General features: G+C 46.0%; 1 protein-coding gene across 6 annotated transcripts in view; it reads right to left on the minus strand.

Annotated features, from left to right (window-relative positions):
- Positions 1-22,963, minus strand: part of LOC139592038 (bifunctional methylenetetrahydrofolate dehydrogenase/cyclohydrolase 2, mitochondrial-like) — a 58,554-nt gene that overhangs the window by 13,318 nt on the left and 22,273 nt on the right. Inside the window, exons 8-10 of one of the 6 annotated variants that reach the window (XR_011679858.1) lie at positions 12,633-12,753; positions 11,754-11,906; positions 10,362-11,469 (exon numbers count right to left, since the gene is read on the minus strand). Coding sequence is in view for 2 of the 6 variants with exons in the window: in XM_071431389.1 (XP_071287490.1) it covers positions 11,415-11,469; positions 11,754-11,906; positions 12,633-12,753 (329 nt within the window). In the remaining 4 variants the exon portion in view is untranslated. Of the gene's footprint in view, positions 1-9,843; positions 11,470-11,753; positions 11,907-12,632; positions 12,754-16,476; positions 16,701-17,114; positions 17,229-17,716; positions 17,864-19,907; positions 21,541-22,963 lie in introns of those variants that run through there. The other 5 variants (XM_071431389.1, XR_011679859.1, XR_011679861.1 and 2 more) reach the window with 5 other exon arrangements.

Here is a 22,963-nt window from a genome sequence, read left to right on the forward strand (position 1 = left end):
CACTCAGGTAGAGAAGGCCAGGGAGTTACACTGGTGGAATGCTTGTTGCTACATTTTACCTCAAGGTAGGGGTTTTTTCTCTTTCATATAAACAATCCATTCCAGCTAAATAAAGAAAATGACACACAGAGAAAAACCTAAATTTTCTTGTGAGTTTCTTCAGTGTTGCAAAATGGGTTTTTTTGATGGTCAATAATTAGATACCTGTCTGTAATCTGCAAATTTTCTGCAGTAAATTCAAAGATAGCTTTCAAAAAGAAGTCATAACACCTAACTCTTTTGTTTTGGCAGTGCATCTCAGGACAGAACCTCCTAGCAGACCTAGAGAGAAGCTCAAAGTTCCCGGTCAGTTAAATACTTTATTAAAAGCAAGGCACGCCTCTCCTGGTTGGCTCATATTTGACAAACTGGGTAGCCAGCTCTGAGGGATGGAGGAATTGCTTTCATGCAGAGGGAAGCTCCAGCTTGGAAGAAAACAGAAGAGCAATACAGAAGAACTCTTGGTGTAGAAATAGAAGGACCGAGTTGAGTCACCACTCATTCACATGGGAACAACCCACTACTGGGAGTATGCTGATGCCAAGTAGTCTGACAGGACATCCCTAGCTCCAAAAACAAGTGCCTTGAAGAACTGTAACTCCAGGCTACAATCATGGTAGCATCAGGTCAGATGTCAGCAAAGCATTCAGCTACTTCCCCCTAACTTTGGCTAAAAGGACAAGACTTTTAATGCTATATCACAAGCAAGAAAAAACTAGAACCAGTCTCATTTCAGTCTGATGCCCAGCATAACCTCAGTGGCATTCCCAAAACCTTCCCAGACAAGACACCATTTTCTTCTCCTCTGCTCCTGTGAGTGGCACAGACTGCTCTGGTGACATCCCTACTGTCACCTGCAAATGTCAGGCCTGTGTTACACCCCTCTAACCCATCATTAGCACCACTGGAACAGCGACAGCCGCACCTGCAATAAACGTTCACTAGAAAGGAAATCATCAGGAACTGGTTTTATTTAAAACAAGGGGCAAAGGAAGCAATGTCAAGTCCTGACCCCACTTGTTCGAAGGTATAGCACTGCACACTGCACTATGAACTCAGCTAGGATCCAGATTGCTTTGCAGATAAAGCAGGAGGAAGCTGTAACTTACACCCACTACAAGTGTACCTACAGCCAAGGAGCCAGATAACTAAATGCCCTTGGGGAGATATGAGAGGCATTTGAAGCATAAAGATTGCTTACCTTTCCCTCACCAGGTAGGCAGATAAATACAAATGCTTCTGTTCAATAGTGCCTGACAGTCTGATGCAAACCCTGAAAAAAACAAAGAAAATTAAGGCTTAGAGTAAAACATGGTGCAAGGATGTGCATCCCCAGTGACAGAACACTCCCCATCATCTCCAAAATAAGCAGTTCCAGAGAAGTGTGCAAGTTGGCAGAGGTCATGGGCCCAGCAAGCCTGGGAGAGCACAGGCTGGTGCTTGTGTGCAGGACAGGGAGCCTGCGTGTTCCACAAGGGCATTCCCAGCTTCCCAGGTGCTGCGCCGTGCTCCGACTTTCAGTCACGTGGCTGCCAGGACACACACAGCTTACCGCATGCTAAGGGAGGGTGGGAGCAATTGGCTTTACTGCTCCTGCCAAAAGCCTCTATTACAGTATGTTATGAAAGCTCTGGAGAGGCAAAACATTCCTAAAACCACTTTATTAAAATTAGTAACACCCGAAACTCCCCCCAGTTTATGGATGGCAGGGCTGAAGGAGGCAAGGAGCAAAAGCAAAAGCAGAGACAGAGAAGGCTCTGCTTTCTCTGCAGCGTGACAGGCCGAGGGAGGCTTTGGATCATTTCAGCTGGCTACTGCAACGTTGTCTGCTTCCCCCAGAGGTCACACTAGGAGCAAGGCTGGATTTTCATCTACAGATGCAAAGTGTTAGGTATGGACTAAGTGCTGGTTTACTATGCCCCAGCATCTCTGAACCGCCTCCAAAGGCTGTAACACTTTCATCCCCGTGGCATCCTTGTAGCTATCTGAATATTTGTGTGATGGCAGCAGGAGGGTCTGCAACTTATCAAACATGTGCAGAGGTAGGGACTCCTACCTCTGTCCCTGTGCTCCACTCCTGCCCTTCTCATGGATCACTTCTTCTGTGGATGCTGAGCCAGAGCAGCACTGCTGCCTCCCCAGGCTCCTGTTGCTGATGCTGCAGTCCTGATCCATACTGCAGGAGAAGGGAAAGTTAAATGTGACCACAGAGAGAGATCTAAGTGTGGAAAACCATCAGGTCATTATATTCCCATGCCATGACTGCTGTCCCCTGGGCCTCCTTCCTCTAGGACAGGTCAGACCCTGTGCACAGCAGGCTCAGCCCAGCAATCCATGCTATTCCCTTTGCTCACCCTTAACACAGGCTAAATCCATGTTTGCTCCTGCCAGGCACCCAGCTAGCTTCTTGCTTTACAAGAGGCAGTAGCCACATTCAGTCCAGCCTCTGAACTAACAGGCCACCTGAAGCAGATCAAGCTGTTTTTGCACCATCTCACTCTTGGTGATATGTGGAAAGCTCTGTTTAGACTTCTCTGGCAATGGCTTGCATTAAATCATATGGACGTGCAATTTTGTCTTATTTATATTAATCGTAATTTCTACCAATTATCATTTTTGCATTCTGCACAGGACCATAGACCCTAGGGGAATTTTTGTGCGGAAAGGACTGGACAAAAGCTCTGGTGCAGAATAAGAAGATTGAGCAGGTCCTCATCTGCACGATTTGCATACAGACCTGCCCCTGTGCCAGGGCAGAGCCCCCCACTCCAAACCTTCCATGGGCCACAGGAGGGACAGGGCAAGGGGGCACAGGGGCTCCAACTCTACGCCACAGTGGTGGGATTTGGGTTTCCCTGAGTTCTTTGAAGGATAATGGAATGTTTTCTGCAGGGCTTTCTGCACATGTACTGATCTGCATGAACCCAAGCTCTGGGTCAACAAAGATTATTTTTATGAGAAATAAAGACAAACTTGTTGTTCAACATTACAGAACCACCTGATATCTACTAGGGCAGAGCCTCAGCTCCTCATCAGCACAAGGTATGGTATGCACATTAAAGTCTGAGATTTTTTTATCAGACACATAGAGGGCACTTCCTGTCAATATTTGACCATGCTTTTCCATGTCACCTGGACCCTGATCACAGAAAATATCCTTTGGCATAATAGGAATTCAGCACACAGCTTAAGTGCTGAAGGAAGGATGTGCAAATGAAGCAATGCACAGCCCTAAACAAACATACTCCAATGTTTGGAAGACAAAGAGAACTCGTCTCCCATCTGTGTCATGTTTTCTTTCAAGGTACATACACAAGACTACTTGTATTGACAGAAGCAGTCTCACTTCAATTCACTGAAATTATGGACAATGCACTGTCCCCAGAAACCCCGTGGCAGCCCAGGACTTGAAGAGGCTTTACCCAAAATGTGCCTGTGTACACACACACACACTGGGGCCAAGTGCCCCTGAGTTTCCTCCTCCACCCAGGGTTTCTAACTTTCAAGTAGCATTCAGAGTACATGCTGTTACTGTTGTCTTACTGTTGTGACCTTGGCTTGTATCTCTCACCTTGTTCTTGATTATCATGGTGCTTCTCAATCAAGAAACCACCACAAACAAATAGGCATTTTTAAGAATCCCACAGCACTCAAAAGCCATAAACACCTTAATACCTGTGGACTGAAGGCAGTGCAAGTAGCCTGAGTCTGCACCCTCTGAAGGCAACAAATACTTTATTACAGCCTGCAGCAGGGCTTGGACTTAGGCCAGAGCTGACTGGGAAAATCACAGAGCCCTACTTTATGATTGTCTTGAAAAGCCTTCAGTGGAGCCATTCCACCAGTACATTTCACAAATGCTTCATGGTTTAAAAAGGAATCAAACCAACCCTTACTAGAATCAACTTTACAACCCTTTTGAAGTCCTTTCAGGCTGCAGTTTGGATGTGGCATCTGAATTACACAAGGGCACCTGCTCCTGGCTGGGAGGCACCTCTTTTGGGTAGACCAGAAAGGATGACCCTGAAAGAAACTCTGCTGGGCCAGAAGGAAAAGGTCAGGGAGGAATGCAAGGGGAGACCCAACTGGGTCAGAGCACCCCAAATTCCTCGCTGTCGTGCTGTGGTCATGGACACTTCTGTGCCGGTCTTGGAGTGTGTGTGTGTTGGTGTAAGGTCGTGCCCTTCCCCTGCGTCACTCTCCATTCTTCCTGGGAACAATCAGGAAGAAACTCTGGGTGTTTCTTGGCTCCTGCACACACTTTTCACGCACAGGGGAGCACCTAGCCCATAGAGAACATTTTTTTCCTGCTGTAATCTTGATGGAAAACGTTGTTAGTGATGGAGAAAGGAATTCAGGAGACGGCTGAGAAGTGCCTGAGGGAGAACTTTCATATCTATTTGCACAAGACACGTCGTGAACATGCCACCAAAGTCAAGAGAAGCATTAACAAAGCAAGGGGAAAGGGCAGGAGAATTTCCTCTTTCAGCTTCTTGGGAGTCCTGCCTGTTTCAGGGCATTGGTTTGCTTTGGCAAACCCGGACAGCCTGAAAGGGCAGTGCAGCAGTCATCCATCCTGAGACACAAGGCAGATTAAGCTCCTGAAGTACTGTGTCAGAACTACAAAGACTTACACCCAAAAACTTGGCACCTGAGATGCTGAGTTTCCAAGAATCACACAGACAAGGCCACTTGGAGGCCCTCCTTGAGTTTGCCTGCCTGAAGAGCATCCCTCCAAGAAACACCCATGAACATGCAATGCCCTAGCCACTAAAAAAGATGAGGAAAAGCAGAAAATTCTCAGCCCCATCTTGCATGTTCTGGCATGACCTGTAACCAAAGGTCCCCCTCCCAGCCCGTGTCCCTGACTCATCCTGCCCAGAGGTGGCAGACCAGGGATGCGCTCAGGGGAAGCACTCGGGTCCTCCCTGTGGCAAGGCTGCCACAGCTCTCTGTGAGGCCCCGCTGTGGCTCTGTGGTCATCTTACTGCAGGTGTTCCATACTGTTGTCTCCTTATCGCAAAAGTTTCAGACCTTCTTGGTGTTTCTCGTGGGCTTCTCCTCAGAGCACTGACTCTTTCTTCTTCACAAAGTGGCCACCTAACTCCAATTCCCTTCTCAACCAGCCACCCCACTCTAAAAGACTCTTCTTCTCATTGGTTACAGCTGTGGCCTGTTAAAGTTAGGCCTGCTTGTAGTCTTTGATAACTGGCCCAGCTGCAACTCCTTAGGGGTAAAATTACTTTCTACCCTATCTTTATTTTCTTATATTCTATCCCCCTACATTGCCACACAGCCTCTGAATTCGGTGTTGGCACCTATTAAGGCAGCTCCTGGAACAGTGCTTCTGGCCAAACCCGCTGCCGGGCTCTGCCGAGCAGCCAGCACGAGTCAATAAAATTCCATCCATCGCGGGATTTGCCATAACAATGGGACACAGACAGCCTTACGTACTGAAATGATGTCAAACAAATTAGCTTTGCCCAAGTTACTCAGACATTCCTGCAAAGCTCAGCCCTGTCCTCTGGTGTCTCGAGCCCGGCTGTGCTGTTTGCCAGCGGGAGCTGTGGAGAGGCCTCTCTGCACAACAGCCTTGGAGAAGGAGGAAAAAGGAAGGTTCTTGCATTCCCTGTGCCCCCCAAACAAAAAACCTGAACAATAATTAAAAAAAGGGCAAAGAGCATAACAGATTTATGCAAAGAACATAACGGGCAATGCTGCCATGCCACATTTTGCTCAGTCCTAGCCAGGAAACACAGCTGGCATTTGAATATCAGGTATTGAAAATGCAGTAAACTGTGTTTCTGCTTATTAAAGGACAAAACACCTTCATAAAAGAAATGGCACTAGGGAATCTATACAAGGAAACTTCCTTGCCAATACCAACCAGATAAATTCAACACAAAGTTCTGATTAAAAATTAGCATTTAATTGACTTGGCCTTAGACATGGAATCAAAACCTCACTTTTGGATACCTTTAACCTTTTTATGAACTAAAAAACTGAGCCCAGAGCTAAGGCAGGTGACCATTCACAGATGGCCCTAATTCTACAATGGGGCAAAACCCCCAAACCATCAAATGGAAAATTCCTCCAGAATGGCTATGCAAGACATACCTCAACTACCAAGCTCAGCTCATCCCAAACTGCTCCAGAGAATAAGCATTTAGAGCAGTTTTAACCCTAATTTGTCTGTTGAAACTGTGTCTCATGGGCTATTTTTATGTTTATACTTATGAAAAACGGAATTAGAATTTTAATTTGACTCAAGCAACCTCTCATTTAGAGGTTTGCTTGCCCACAGGCCATGGGCTTCATACCAAGTCAAACCTTGCTCTGAACCAAACCCAGCCTGTGCCCAGCTCCCAACCCTGGCAGCCACAGAGAGGGAGGGAGCTCTTCCCACCTGCACAGCCAAGAGCCAAAGGGCCCGGAGTAGCAGAGCTCCCAGAGCAGCCCAGTGAACAGTTCCCTCTCATGCATACCTCCTCCAGCTCACCAGGTCTGCTGCTCACAGAACCTGCTCTCCCTTCCACTCAGTTCAGCAAGAGTAGGAGCAGCCCCAAGTCTAATCATAGTACAAGATTTTATTGCTGTCATGATAATTAATGACTACTTACACTGAGATTTTAATGAGTACCTGCACTTTTTTGCCATTGTTCCTCAACCGGGTCATAAAGGAGGAGTCCCAAGCGGTTTCCTGGATTTGCAGTACAATAGGGACATCTACAGGCGTTTCCCTGCTCCGAGCTAGGCTCAGGAAGGTAAGAGCAGCCACACCAGAGCTCTGTGACACACAGACCACGGAGCAGCCAGCACTGGGTTCCGTGCCAGCATTCACTGAAATCAGCAGGGCTATGAAGACCCTGCCTCTGACAAGGCTGGAGCTGACTGAATCTGAATCCTTCAGATTATTTATCTGCACATCAATCCTGCACATTGTCTGCTTTCAAACACTTAGATTTTGCCATGAGACTTTTCAGGACAGCTCTAAAAGTTAAAACACAAATAGTAAATCTGCACTCATATCACACAAGAGAGAAATGAAATGAATATTCAGAAAGACATTCTAGCTGTTTGCCATCAAACTTGCATGTTACCAAATCTGACCCATCTTTCCCCTCTCTTAACACTTACTGTGTTACTGATCTACCCAAGCAGCATTTCTTAAAAGAACTCACAGAAGAATAATGAACATCATTCTCAAAGCCTTGCTTCTTAGGGATGGTCTAAAGGCAATCCATTAAGAACTGCAACCTTCAGGGGTGACAGGAGTTATTCTGAACTTAATTATGAAATCAACTGCATTACCAAATTAGCCTTCTCCTTGTGGGATGCTACAGTGTATTTCATGGACCAGAAATGAAACAAAACATATAACAGGTATACAGAATTACAAAGCTCTTTTGCCAAGAGGAATATGATTTTTTGGGTTTGATTTTGGTTTTGGGGTTTTGTTGGAGGTGGAGGGGAGAGTCAGTTGGGTTTTTTTTGGGGGGGGTCTTGTTTTGGTGGTTTTTTTTCCATGAAATTGAGAGTCACTTAGAAGTGATCCGTTTCGCAGCTCGTTCTTAGTACACAAACACAAGGCAGGGCTGCACTGCTGCAGCAGCACCAATGAGATTTGTACTTTTACTGTAAGTGGGATGGAGAACAAACCCTGGTGTGTCATTTTCCAAGTATACTATGGGTTACTAAGAATAACAGAAAACCTCCAAGGAAAAACTGTCTCTTACCTTTGTGCCAGCCACCAGTGTGCCCCAACCAGCTGGAGGGACAGGGACACTGTGCACTCAGAGCATCAATTCAGCTCCTTACACTTCCCTCCAAAACCAAATCAAGTGTCTTTAAAGCCATCTTGTCCCAGGCTTACATCTCAGTGTTTGCAGCAGACCTTGCTGGGATCAGGGAAACTTGCAGGCCACCCACACAGCTGAGCAGAAAATGGGACCTGAATTCAGGGAAGATGTTCCAGTGGCAGCCCAGCACACCTGCACAGTGGCTGCAGATGCCAGTGGAGCAGGTTCAGGGCTGGGTGGCTTAAGGGCAACCCAGCATGAGAGATGTGCTGCAGGAAAAGCCAGTGTGGTTCCACCAGCCTGGATCATTCACAGGGCAAGCGCTCTGTCCTTGAGAAAGGAATATCCTGGTCTTTGATGTCTCTGGCTTACCCCTGCTAAGCTGCTGCCTCCCATAGCTGAAGCAGCCCTGCCTAAAAGTCACATAAAGCAGAGGCTCCTCTTGAAATGACAGTTCTTGGCACGTGCAGCTGGAAAGGGAAGGAGAAGCTTACGACTCTCTTAATTATGCCACTACACAAAGAGTCTGAGCCTGATAAATGAGCTAGGAAAGATGATCCTGATCCTCTGACAGGCCAGTTCTGCAGGAAATTCAGCACCGTAAGCAGCAGCACACCATTCCAGACTGGCAGCATCTGTCACTTATCAAGGAAGGGCTCAGCAGGGCTGACTCCCTGCAGCAATGTGAGGCCATGCAGATTCCCTCAGCCCAAGTGCACCGTGAGTCAGTCAGGCAGCCATGCCTCACACACAGCTGGGGCCTGCTCTGAGGCTGTGCTTCTGCAGGGTGGGCACACAGCACCCAGAGGGTGAGGAACACTGTGCTGGAAGCCGTGACTCCACTTGGAAAAAGAGAACTAAAATAAAGCAAGCACCTTATTTTCCTTCCTGCCTTGCCTTCTTCCCATCATCATGTTTCTATTTTATTCTCATGCTGTCCTGATACCAAGTCTCATTTTGCATAGCATAGGCTTACCTGGTGCTTCACCCTCCACTTCTTCCACTGGCAAAAAAATACCAGCAAACTCTCACTTCCAAAGACTCCTTGGGCCTGAAAGCCAACTAGAAAAACATTTCACTATGTAGTCTCCTGCTGAATTGTGGCCCTTAAGTAGACCTTCCTTTTCACTTACGAGTAACCAAACTTGAAAAAATCAAGTCAGAGTACGTTGCTGTAGGTACAAAATGGCTCACTGCAATGAGTAAATACCAGTGAAAAGGCACTTGCACATCCTGCAGGGCACCTGCTTGGCCTCTGGTACACAAGGGATGTAACAAACATCAGTAAGAGGACATGCAAACAAAATGCATCTCTCCAACAGTTCTCTTTGGGCAAGGTGAAGTCCAGATGTTCCAACTCGTGCCCTTAGAACTGGTGTGCCAAGTGCACAGACCCCCTGAGGCAGTTGTGTAGGGTGTGTGTCTGCTCCAAGAGAGCCTCTGCAATGGAGAAGGGCTGGTCCTTGGGAAGTGAATCCAACACCAGCAGTGTGAGCACAAGAGACAACTCACTGGGGAGAGGCAGATTCACTCATGTGACAAAAACCCTGAGGCTTTTCATCCTTTGGATATTCAGCTCCACCATTTTCTCCTGAGACCAACAAGCAGGATCTCTCACCTGTGCTTTCCTAATGACATGCACATCTTCCATTTCCATGTGAGATGGGTGAAGGGCGTTTTGCATTTGTGAGGCTATGCAGTCGTAATTTGTGCCTAATTGCCCTCTCACCACATGTTGTGACACAAAATGATAGGGCCACTACCAAAAGCTGACTTGAAGATAGTCACAAACACAAGTTACCCAGCAGTGGAACTTAAGAAAAGGTCAGAAGAATGGAAAAAAACAAGCAGTGCAAAGATTTGAAGATTTGACTGGAGATGAAGACAAAAAGGCTGAGGGATGAATACAACGGTGTCAATGTGCAGAGGAGTGGTGTCCATCCACTCCTCACCAGCAATCCTTTTTGTGTGTGCATATGCTCCTTGCTCCCTCTGTTACACAGGATTCCAAACAGTGTATGATGTGCTGTTTTATTTACTGGTATCACAGAGCCAAGATGGCTCAGCTACTCTTGAGCATGCCCACATGAGAAGCCCCTGAACTTCAGACCATTGACATGCCACACACACCTTTACCCTTTCAAACCCCACCTTTCATACACATTTCAGCATTGTCACTGTAGTCTCACAAATACACAGTTTTTTCAACCAAAAAACATGCATCCCTCTTGTCAAAATTAACTCACATAACCAAAAAACTGAGCTTTCAGCAGGGCACCTGAATTTAGGAGCCAATATGACTCCACAAGACTTCAAAGTACCGATTGCCTTTCTCTGGTAGATGGCTGAGCACAGCAGATGAGTCTACAACGTGCAACAGCTGAAATGAAAATCTCTGAGCGCCATCTCTAGTCACATCAGCATGGCAAACACTCCAGCTGTCTGTGAGACATCCCAGTTAGTGCCATCATCTTCAGAACTAATTTTCTTCCCTTTTCCTTGAACCAAATCTTTGTACCTTACCAATTTTTTGTAGATAAGATGACTGGAACCAAGCATCCAATATGCAATCTGTTAGTCCAGGGTGGAACTGAATCCCTAAAATAACTTCTTATTTTAGTGGTCACATTGTTCCCATAATGTGCAAATGGAATAGAGAAAGTCTGTTTCCTGGGAAAAACTGTAGTGAAGTTTCATACCAAAATTCCAGCTTCTCTAGCAATTCAAGTCTTGTGCAGGAATCAGGGTGCAGCAAGGCAATGTTCTGCCTGAAATTCCACGGAACTGAAGACCTGCTGTAGGATGTTTGGGAAGTGGACTGTTCTTTGTCACAAGCACACTCCATAATCCATTTTGAGAAAGGCGTCCTGTTGCTTTGCTTACGAAAACAATAAGAACATGCCATGCCCAGAGGTGTCATGGTCTGATTTTCCAGGAGAATTGCCTAGTCTCTATATTTTAATTTAAGGATGGTTTTGAGAACCAGACACTTTCCTCAGTCCAAAACATTTGTTGTCCTTTATGGCACCAGAAGCCCATACATGGCCCAGCACACCAAGGGTAACCATTGGGTTGGGAGAGGACTGTTTATCCACACACACAGCCAGCAGACAACAAAATCAGAACCCAAATGGTTAGTGGTCAGTGCATGATGTCCAGAACACAGCTCCACTATGAGGGAGGTGGTGCTTATCCTCCAGAGGAGAAAAAAAAAGAAAACAAAACCAAACAGAACACACAAAAGACCAAAGCAGAACACTGTATGAGCACTTGAAATGACTGAAAACGGCTAAAACCAACCAGTCCTCCCCCCAGAGCAAACACTAGGCACGGGACAGTGCTGAGATGCCTGCCAGTGTCCTCAGCTGCTTGGGCCTGGGGACCATCCACCCTCACCCAAGAGAGGAAATCTTTCTTCAACCACACCCAGAGCCTGTCAGTGCTGCAGGAGCTCCCTTGGCACACTCCTCCGCCGTTCCCTCGGGCTCATCTCCTCTGCAAGGCCGGGGCACCTGTCCATGGCACAGGGGCCTTCCTCCTCAGCAGGCAAACCAGTGAGAGTTCCAGCACAGGGCTTCACAGCGTCGTCTCACCCACACACACCTTGTAGGGGGATTGCAGTTTCCTGCATCTAAAGCAGACACCAGCATGTGATTTGCATCAGTCAAACCTGAAACTGCAGCAGCCTGCACAGAACCAAATTCTAGCCCCCTAATTCGCTTGGGCAGCCCAGAGGAGCCCCATGGTTCAGACAACTGCACCACTGGTAGATCAGAAATCAGAAGTATAGAGAGTTAGTTCCTTGAAAATCACACCACAGATTAGTAGCAGGCAAAGACACAATCCCAGTGCCCCTAAAACTCTGCCCATTGAAATTCAGATCAATGTAATCAGAAGGCTCCAGATTTCCCATACCTCTTTCTAACATAGCAGTAGATGATGGCAAGTATTCCACTGGTCAGTATTCCAATCCCAATCCCCACAGCAATGTAGCGCTCATAAGAATTATGTGCATATGAATTTAGTGTTAAATGTTCACACCTCTCTCCATTATAACCTGCAAGGCACCTACAAAATAAATACACATCACACAAAAATCATTCAGAGCATGTTTCATTTTCTATTTCAAACACACATTAGTTTCCATCAGTTTTGAACAGATCACAGGAAGTCTAAACAAGGAGGGGCTGAACCTGGTGCTCACTCAGAACCTCTTCCCTCTACCAAGACTACCAGTTGTCCCAGTTTATCCAGGTTAAAGCTCGCTTGAGTACTGCAGTCACAGCAAGCAACACAGTCTAAACATCCCCTGGTTGCGCAGGGTGTGGACCAAGAGCACTGTGCTCTGCAGATCCTCAGCTGCTGTTATGTCTCCAGAGGCCAAGGCTGCCCACTAAGCATCCTAGAGAACTGTAAGGACATCATGGTTCTGGTTGCTATGGAGTTGTGGAATAAGGCAGTTGGAGCTGGTATGTTGGAAGGTGCTGTTCCCTTCTTAATACTCACTGTGAACATGTATTGATTCCTCTACTACTAACTCCAGTACCAGCTGTGATTTGAGATGGCACCATGGCAGTGACCTACAAAGCTGTGAATTGCCCTTCTCCCTTCCAGTTTCCACTAGCACAGTGCTGCAGCCTTGTTTGCAGTCCTGAAACACCACAGCACTCAGGTCTGTGACAAAGTTTAATCCTGCAAATATCTGACTGACACTGTGAAGCTGCACATGCAGCACATGAAGAATCAATGCCAGTGCCATTTTTGAAGAAGGGTATAACAGGCATCATTCCTTACTTGCATATGGGCTTCCTCAGCTCACTGTGGAAGGCGCAGAGCCCATTGATACAATAGCTGTGGTGCTCCTCAAGGCAGGTCTGCATCAGCTTCAAGAGCTTTGGCTGCTCTGAATAATCTACTGTGAAAAAGAACAAAGTCATGTTACTTTTAGGACAGAACATTGTTTGAACATATTTTCACACCTGGAACAGAACAGACATTGTGCAGCAAACACTCCATATGTCAATTTACTGTGTGGTGTCTCGTGAGCTGGTTCAGTCAAGCACCGAACAGAGCAAGCTTCCCAGACAGTCCAGCACAGCTTTGAGAAAGCACTAACTGTAACTAAATCATCTGCTCTTGAGCAACATGTACAGAAATTACTATGGGAGATTCACACAGGGTAACATCAGCACTATCCAATCTGCAATGCAATCAGAAAAACTTCCCCAGTAATAGCAGGGGTTTAGGACACAAGGAGAGCACTGCATTACTCTCAATAACCTTCCCAGTCTGGATTCAATTAATAGTTAATTTTTCCTTGTCCCAAGACAAACTATTGCACTTCTGGTGCTCCTGCCTATAAGCTCTGGGTGAGGATGAATGGTGGGACTCCTCCCTCCCCTCCCTTCTCCATGGTTCAATGTTAGCTGAGTGTCCCAGGACAGTTTTAAGCTGACAAGAATGCCTGGTTGGTTTTGCTGTGCAAAAGCACAGTCCATGGTCAGCAAGGTTGTGAACTTGTGCTGAATTCTACACAACTGGGTCAGCAAGCACATTTCTCACACAGAAAACACTACCTTATTCCCTTTTTCACAGTGGTTCAAATGGGAATAAAGAAGTCACAGGAACAGGGGTGCAGCAGGTGAGGAGAAAGCTCCAAAGCTTTGCCATCACTGCAGGCATCTGTTCCAACTGGTCTCTCTACCCAGTTCCAGGAATCACTGGTGGGGTGGGGTGTCCAAGCAATGACTTGCTATTTCAGGGGACTGCCTCAGTGACAGCTGAAGGTGATTTCCTAACAGAGGGCATGTCAACAGCAGCTTTCAGTTATGACCACAACAAAAATAACATCTTGCAGCAAGGTGACAAGGTCTACCCAACAAAGGTGACTCAAAGGTACAGCAAGCAGAACCCTTCCTTTCTGACTAAGTGCTGAATCTAGGTCTGGAGATGGTACAATCATGGAACCATTGCCACGCACACAAGCCTCAAGCCTCCTTGAGGGCAACTTGTGAGCCCACCACACACTTTTCAGGATTAACAGCACCAACCCGCTAAATTCCCAATCAAATTCCAGTCTGAACCATCTAACTGCAGGAACCTCCTTTGTGTGCTCTTCTAAGTAGTTTTGGAGGTTTTTTCCTTCCTCCTCTCTGCAGCTTTATCAGAGGCAACAAGCAATGGCAAACAGCTGTCCTTGCTAGAGCAGCTCTCAGCTTGAGCTGTGAATGATGTGGTTTGGACACCCAAAAGGCATGATGCTATCACTGACACTCAGATCAAACAATTCATTTGAGAACAGTGTCTCAAACCTGACAGAGTAACCAGACGCCCAGCTTAGCATGAGACCTAGGGAGAACAAGTGACAATTCAGGTCTGCTTGAAAAAATGACACATGGGCTTACTGCACTTCCTCAGAAAAGCTACAGAGGTGGGGAAAGCATGTCTTGTTTCAGAATGAACTTCTAATGGCTGAGAAAAGGGCATCTTAGCCATCCTTCCAGAGAGAAAAAGTTACCCCCAAGTTTCTCTTCACACTATGGGGCCCAGAAACACAATGCAAGGGAGGAAGTTGGTGCTAGCTAAACAAAAGTTTAGTATCCAGCTCTGACTCTTTTTGGGCTGCCTCTGGGAAGGTTGCTGACAATCTCTGGAGACAGGCTTGTTGGCTAAGAGCACAGTCAGCCAAGGACCAGGCCTTAGTGGGACAGACTCCAGGAAGGAGTTAAGAAAGGGCAGTTTTCAGGATGAAAAGACAGATTTTGGGACAAGAGATGGATGACCCTACTGGCTGCACAAGAGAACTGTACACTGCTCTCTGATGAGGAAAGCACAAAGTAAAGCATGTGGGCTGCAGGGCTCAGCATGCCAAGGAGATCTAGGGTGCCAGAGACTCTCAAAAGCCCACTCTGGTTAGGTCTAAAGAACCTGCAGAACAGCTACCTAAGCTCTGCAGGGAAGAGTTTCAGAAAACAGACAATGGCAAGTGCACACTTTTCCCAGGAGCCTCCTCAAACACTCAGGCACCAACTGTTTTGAATCACCATTTCAGCACAAAGTGCACTGGAAAAAATCACTAAAAATATCTTTCAATGGGAGACTTCAGCCAGCATTTCCCACTGCCCAAAGTACTGCTCTCCTGCTAGGCCCTGAGAAGGTGTCTATTGCACAGGTTTAGTTTTTCATTTCCATCTCTTCCACGAGGGGAAGAAAGAAAATAAACATGAGGAAGGTACAAATTCACACCCCAGAGGCACAAAATCCCCAGCCACCTCTACCCCAACTTCGACCAGATGGATTGCCACATCCCAAAATCTCTCCTTGCTCATGCCAGCTCTGCCGAGAGGTGGCAGACTTCCACCTACCCACACCTGCAGGAAACCTGGCTTTGCACAGGCACAGGAACCCCTTTCCCTGAGTGCCAGTGTCATTAGAAACCCAGGTCAGCCCGGAGCAGCAGCCTGCCTAGAAAGCACTTGAGACAGACCAGCACATTCCTTCTTCGCTGTCAGGAGGAACAGCTTGTGGGTAACATCAGCTATTAAGTCTACACACAAAAATTCCGTGAGCTAATTATTTTGACATTGCAAAAGTACAAATTACCTCTGAAAGAATGAGTCTCAAAAACAAAAAGGATGATTTCCTAGCCTGCCCCAGAGCATTATGTTAATTCCTATCATACTGCCCGCCTAGATACTAAACAAGCTGTTGAATAAACACGTCCATGTGCCCTTTCATGTCACATGAGGAGAGAGAAACATGCCATGTAAGCACTTGACAGCTGCCTGCAACTGAGTCATTCAAATAGATACACCTGGCAAGATCTGACATGAAATCAGGGTTACAGGTACTTGGAAGCCTGGGCTTGCCAAAACTAACAGACTGGCAACAAAAGGATCAGCCAGTAAGACCATGACAGCTCAGTCCACAAGTATGGTGCATCAGGGAGGAAAGGCAGTGGGAAAGAGGAGGCAGGGAAGGGCTCAGTCCCAGCTCCAGGGCCTCCTTTACTACCTTTGAGTGGAATTCTCTTAAAGGAAAATGCTGGCGTCCAGTTGACTACCACAGCTCCAGCTGCCACAAAGGTTCACAGACTACTGCAGACATGGCTGTGACCCTGTAAATAAGCCTCCTCTTTGTTGAAACATGACCCAATGCTCCTGCTTTCTAGAAACAACACTAACAGGGCACTTAACAAGCCACAGGGTATTTCCACTTCATTATCCTCCTGTTTGCTGTATGCAGCTCAGCAAGAACCATGTCACAGACTAAACCAGACCACAGTGCTGCACTGATAAACCAAAGTACTGCAGTCAAAAACCAACACCTTACCGATTTCACATGCATACACGCGTATGTATACGTATTTTATGTGTATATATATAAGGAGCCCACACATACAGTATGTGTGTGGATGAATGCATATGTAACACTCTGCTACTACAAGAGATCAGAAATGAAAACAAAACAGCTGGACTTGTTATGAGAAAATAAAAAGCTTATGGAGCTACTAAAAAAGGCTTGGAAGACATCCTGTGATGACTTAGAATTGACAGAAGATTATTTGTATGTAGGTTTATACACCTTTCAAAGTACAGAGACACTAAAAAGTATCACAGTTAGATTCCTCTCTACTGACCTGCCAAAACCTCATTCCCAGATGGCACAACTCTCTGAAAGCAATGACATCACCACCATCTCAGGTAACATCAATGCAGCTGGCAGGATAAACACAGCTCTGCTCTCAGAGGTTGGCAGGTAAAAGAGCCTGAGTTCACATTTCAGTCAGGAAAGAGAAAGGAAGAAGAGAGAGAGCCACCACTCAGATGAGAGCTGTGAAAGCCCAGACAGCCAAAAGCAAAACTGCAACAAAGACAGAAACTAGTGAGTAACAACTCATGACAGGCATTGTTTGACGTTGTGCCTGTTCCTTCTCACTTCTACACACTGAGGTGCGTGCTGAGCACAGACAGAAACCAAGCACCAGGTGAAAGTAACAGAAATTGGACATCAGCCTTAAAATGTATCCTTCAAATCATGACTAAACTTGAGTTCAATGATCCTTCAGCTGCTCATTGCTGAGCCTATCCCAGCTGGGTGGCAGCCCTTACTCCAGAGAGGCTTCAAGGACTCCATGAAGAAATCAGCTTGTCTCACAAATCCCACAGTGTCCAAGGGATGGAGCATCACAGATTTTGGTGGAAGTTTTATTTTGTTGGTTGGGTTTTTCCCCCAGTTGACAGATTAACAGAGACAAACAGAACAAAAAACCAATACCTTCAGCGTTGTTTTTTGTCCAATTAATCCTTAAGTCTGTGCTCAGGGATGAAGCAGTAATAGTGGACTCTTCACTCAGTGCCCCCATTGCTGTGTAATGCAAATAGATGCTTACTGGAACAGAAAACTCAGTGTATCTATTCAAGGTTCATTTCACCCAGAAAGCACTTCATACAAAACGCACTTCAAACAAACCCCAGAGAAGGCAGCAATACAGTAACAATTCACTTAAAACACTCTTGCCTCAAACTTCCTTTTAACACAGTGTAATTATGATTGTGGGACAACAATGGCTTGTGAACGTCCCAAAATACAAATCCATTCTGTTCTCCATTCTATTATCCTGCACAATTTACAGCATAGATACATGTAGCATAGTACAACCTTACACCTATTTACCAGTTTAAGAGGTTTATTTTCAGAGTCTAAATTACACCCCATCAGTTAAAATTTCATCCAGGTTTCAAACGGCTGAAGTAGCTCTGCTCCCTACATCTCTGCACACCTCCCACCCCACTGCCTATCTCAGAAGGAGAAAGGCTTTGTTTCTGTTTAACAAACCCTGGCACCTCACAACACAGAAAAGCCTCTTCCAAACCTACCTTTCAGCAAAATATAGATTAGCATTCCAAACGCCATGGCAGCTACTTTAACACCTTCTCAGGTCTTCTTTCCAGGTGGCTTGCTTGCTGTGCTTATCTGTGCTCCCGTGTTTTCTCTTGCACTTATACTCCAGGAAGCGTCATCTCCTGTTCTCACCAATCAAGAAAAGGTGCATCTGGTAACAACCTAACCCCCGGGGCAACCACACATTTATTTAGGAAACTGCTATTATCTAGCAATGGCATCAGGTTTTCTTTTGAAACCCTGGTTTCCTATTACCTGTGGGCATAAAGGTGCAGTTTTAGAGCAAGACCCAGAATTTGACAGTGCAGAAGAACAAAAAAACCAGCCAAACAAAGGTGAGCCAAACAAAACACGACTGAAAGTGTAGTGTTTTTTTCTCCTCACAATGTAGGTCTTGTATTACTTCCAGAAGGATATTCACCCTCAGGATGCTACACTGGAGTTCAAGTGTAGACATCAGTCCCTGCTCTGCTAATGTTCCTCCCCTGGTCCTCCCATCTCTCAGTCCCTGCCATCCAGAAGAGGAACTGCGGGAACAGCTAGTGCCGAGATTAGGAAGCGATCAGGCACAAAGATAATGGATGGTGTTCTCCATCAGTGGCTGCCAGCGGGAGGCCTTTGATCCCAGGCCCTGCAAGCCTGAGGGCTGTGCTAATCACTTTCCACTCAGCCTGGCCGTGCACAGCCCGGGAAGCCAGGCAGCCCACTGGCCGGTGGCAGGCCTGGGATTGCTGGCTAGAGCTGCAGGGCACAAGTCCAGACCTGGCCAGGCACAAGCAGTGACAAAACACAGGCTGAAAGAGCAGGTAAACTGCTGCCTCCTACAGCAGCAGATCCCTTCATTTCTGCCAAAAAAGCCCATCTCTGCCTCTCCAAGAAGTGACTATGCTTAATGCAAACACTCATACTTGTTACATAGTGTTTGCAGGGTCTCTAGAACAGACCTGTCAAACATGCTTCTCATACTAAACCACTCTCCACAACTCCAAACACTGTCCAGCTTCCTTGGTCACAGGCAGCTTGGAACAAGCAGGACCGGTCTCTCTGAAGGGTACTGATGTGCCCAGACTAGAGCAGTTAATTGGAAAATCCCAGTTCAGTAACACACTGAGACATCAACAACCTGACTGACCAAAGGAGAGGTACATAGCTCACCTCAGCAACAACTCTCACTTCCTCAACTGTGAGCTCCAATCAACAAAAACATTGCACAATTTTTAGATTTTAAAACCCAAAGCCTTTTAATAAGTGCCTTGGTAACTCCAATCAGCTCACATCCTCCCTCTCCATGGCATTCTCCTCAGTGATCTATAGGACTACATCCAACCACTTCATGTGTTCAGGGAAAAACACAAGCTAGTTATGCATATTTTAATTATTGCCTTTTCCTGCTCATGGACTGCATTCCAGGAGGCTTTTCCCTTCCTTTACTATCCTGAATTACTGCATGCCTGCACACTGATTGAGTGCAACTTGCACACTTCCTGGATGGACAGGAGTGTTTATGCCTACCCAGATAACCTCTGCTATCAGTCCCAAGCAGGGATGAGGTTGGTGAGCCTTGCTTTCAACACTCAGCTGCACAATGGCAGTTTAATCTGGCCTGAATCAGAGGGCAGGCTTTGTCATGAGGCAGCACAGCAGGTGCGGTAGGCCTGGGACAAGGCTGCAGTGGGCAAGGCTGTCCTCTGTCTGCCACAGGGCATTTGCCCTTGGACAAACCTTGACCAGGTCAGGCACACCAGCCTGCTTTCTGGGTTGTCTAATGGGCCCTTCCCTCTGGATACTCCTTCTGGATGTTCTCCCAGCAGAGAGCACTCTCATGGAAGCCTCCAGCAGCTCCACAGACAGCATGTAGTGGAGCCAAGCCCGGGCCCCAGAGGCTGTGCTGTAATGCTAACCCAGCTCCCACAGGATCAAGGGAAAGACTTGCCATGCACAGTGACCTGCTTGGAGGGCATGACACAGGCAGGCTCGCTCAAGGAACACAGGCACAGTGCCTTAAATGGCTACTCTGCCAAAAATTACAGAGATGATCACAGTTAAACCAAAGAAAACAAACAGCAGTGCAAACAGATGGACACAGCAATGACTGAACACACAATAAACAAAGGAAGAACACAACCACGCCCCAAACCACATCAACACCCTCTAGCAAGACCAAGGTAACAGCAAATAAGTTTTATTCCATCTTTCAGTCATGGGTTGATGAGTCCAAGTACAGTCTCCATAGGTGCATTCATCCTCCTACCACTTAGATTACCACATAAATTTATATTACCACCTACATTTAAAAAGACAAGCATCTGCACCATTGGCACTGTATACTTAGCAATAATCCTGTCAAACTTCTGCAAACACCGTGCTAGAGCAAACTCAAAATCCATCACAAGAACAGTCAGCATGGAAAGGATGCTCCACCTTGACTTATCACAGTAAAGGCATTTTCCCCTTTAACAACAAGGGAACTAAACCAGTCTTTTTCCTTCCCCTTCCAAGTTAACTATAGCCCAATAGCAAACACCTATGGCTCCTGATGAAAATAAATCAGTAATCCTGGTGCTGATATAAAGATGTAGAGGTCCTAACTGTCTACCCAGTGCCTTCAGTGGGAATGTCACTGTGCACACACTCAGCTGAACTGGCATCTCAGCAGTAACTGTTCTAGACCCATCCAAGAAACAGCTTTGGGAATAGAGGCACACTGATCTCATCCCATGTGCTCTTCTCTAAGCAGCAAAATACTGTGGCCATTGAAGGCAAGGCTTACAACATGGATTAAAAAAAGCCCTCTTTACACAGTTTTGAAAAATAAGAGAATAATTAAATGGCTTAAAGTTCTAACACAAATATTTCATGAGGGATAAAGCTTTGGTTTTCTCCTCCTCTTGATCTCCAGCTGCACTATATATGTTGTACATGTAGAGTAGTTTTAACTATGGTCCATTCAATTCCAATCAATTCCAATACCATTCCATTCAATTTCAATCAAATTCAGCCCAATCAACTGGTCAGGTTTGAGGGGTTTTTATGAGATGGCAGTATTAAGCACCAAAGCAATTTGCCCAGACATGGAAAAAAATAACTCCAGTCTCAATTCTAGCTACTTATTCATGCTTACCTCTTGCAGATGTTTCAAGTGAGAATTTCACCAGCATTCAAGCTTGACTCTTTTAAAACATTTACTGAACATTTGTATTCATGTCAACATTACTGCCTGGCCACTGCTGGCTCTACTTGTTCAAAAAAAGTATTTAAAGACCCTGAACTACATCCAGAGTGCTTAGTGACCTCAGAACCCAAACCACGGATTTGAAAGATATTTAGCATGTCTTAGTTTTTATATTGTTTGAACAGGTCCCAAGTGTTTACAAGTCCTTAATAACTGCCCCAATACATAGGTGAAATTGTAATTTATGCTTCATTCTTCATTCTCAAAGACATAATTGGCCACTACCGCCAACATACCTGTGTAGGCTGCATTCTCCAAGTCAATTTTGCTCACAATAAGTCAGTAGGAGGAAAGACAAAGTATCTGAACATTTTATAAACCATCAGATTTAACATACCTGACATGAAAAAATAAATACAAGGTAGAAATAAATATATTTATAGTAAAAAATAAGTGTTTTGTGTATCAATAAATAGAACAACCCGGATTCTTCTTCCAAGGTAACCCATTTGCTCTAATAAATGAGCTTTTTAGCGACCAGGAGTGTGTTCTTCAGAAGCATTGCAACAGTCATAGGTCCTACCCCTCCTGGCACCGGAGTGATAAAGGCAGCCTTCTTCTTCACTTCTAAGAGAAAAGAGAAAAAGGCATTGACTAAGAGCATTTCCAAACCTTTTTTCCCCCATATGCAGGAAGGGCTGTGACTGGCAGGTACTTCAGGGAAGGGATCAGCCAGGGCAGAAGCCTGACTGCAGCCAGGGCAGGGATGGAACATGGCCAGCACTGGGGCTGCGAGGTTCTTCTCCTAATGTGAATGTATCACCCAGGGCTAGTTCTGGGTCAGGGCTGCACAACCTGTTCCAGCTGATCTCCCTGCAGCACCTTGCCCTCTCCCCATGGCAGCGCAGGCACTCACACAGCCTGTGCTCAGACAGATGGAAGGTTAATCCCAAGGAATTCTTTTGGTAAGGGGCAATTTCTGCCCCTGTGACACAGCTGACCAGCTGTCCCAGGAACATCTGTGTGACAAGAAGTCAGGATGAGCCCAGGAGAGCAGCATGGATGTGGATGTGCATCACCCCCATCTGTCAGCTGGGACACTGCACCTCCAATATCCAGAGCTATGGAAGCTGGGGATGCCATTCTGTAGGTAAGGAGGTGATCCCCCCAACTCTATGTTCCTGAGGAGCAGCACACAGAGCAGGAGGTTGCTGGAACTACTGCCATCCACAGCAGACCAGCAGCAGCCAAGTCACCTAGTCAGCCTCTGTCCCCCACGTGACAGAGGACACACAACCAACACCACAAATGGTTTCAAGCATCAGCATTTTTAAACTCCCTAGTACAACCTTTTCTACCCTGCTTCTCACATGCACAACGCCTGTGTGGCCTTTTACTCCTTTGTGATTGGTCAGTGCATCTCAGCATTTCCTGCTCATTTTCCTTTAACAATGTTCACCTGTTTTACACAGCTGCACCCCATTAGAGATGAGGCTCAGCCACAGCCCCACTCCCTCTGTCCCATAATCTGTTCTCCTATACCACAAGCTATAAAGACACCCTGAGATCATAGAAAGAAACTTAAAACTGGAGAGGGAGAGAGTACAATTTTCTCTTTGATTTGTTTTTCTGATTCACACTATAGATAAGGACAAGAGTTTTCTTCAAGAAAAAAAAAAACAATTCTAGCAGCAGAATTTCCACTGCAATTTCAGCCATAAACACCCAGTTCCTCCAGCAAAGACTTATTTTTTAAGATCAGTTTTACTAGGGTGCCTAGGTTAAACCAGGATGCAAAGGGGCAGGTTCTCTGTGAAGTATCACAAAGGAAAATCTTACTGAAGTAGCTCCAACCATTAGCCATGTTAGACTAGTCAAATTCAGTGTACACTTTGAGTGCATTTAAGTTAACCTGTTTGTATGAGGAATTCATACAACACAGCAATAAATCCTGGCTTGATCTTCTTATCTACTGTGCAAAATGCCATGGATCAGAATTACAGGGTGTTGGCAAAGGAATTCTGCTCAACTTTGTAGGAACTCACCTTGT

This window comes from Agelaius tricolor, unplaced genomic scaffold, assembly GCF_023055355.1.
Source record: "Agelaius tricolor isolate 1412-34295 unplaced genomic scaffold, bAgeTri1.0.p SCAF_8, whole genome shotgun sequence".
In the NCBI taxonomy this organism is placed as follows: domain Eukaryota; kingdom Metazoa; phylum Chordata; class Aves; order Passeriformes; family Icteridae; genus Agelaius; species Agelaius tricolor.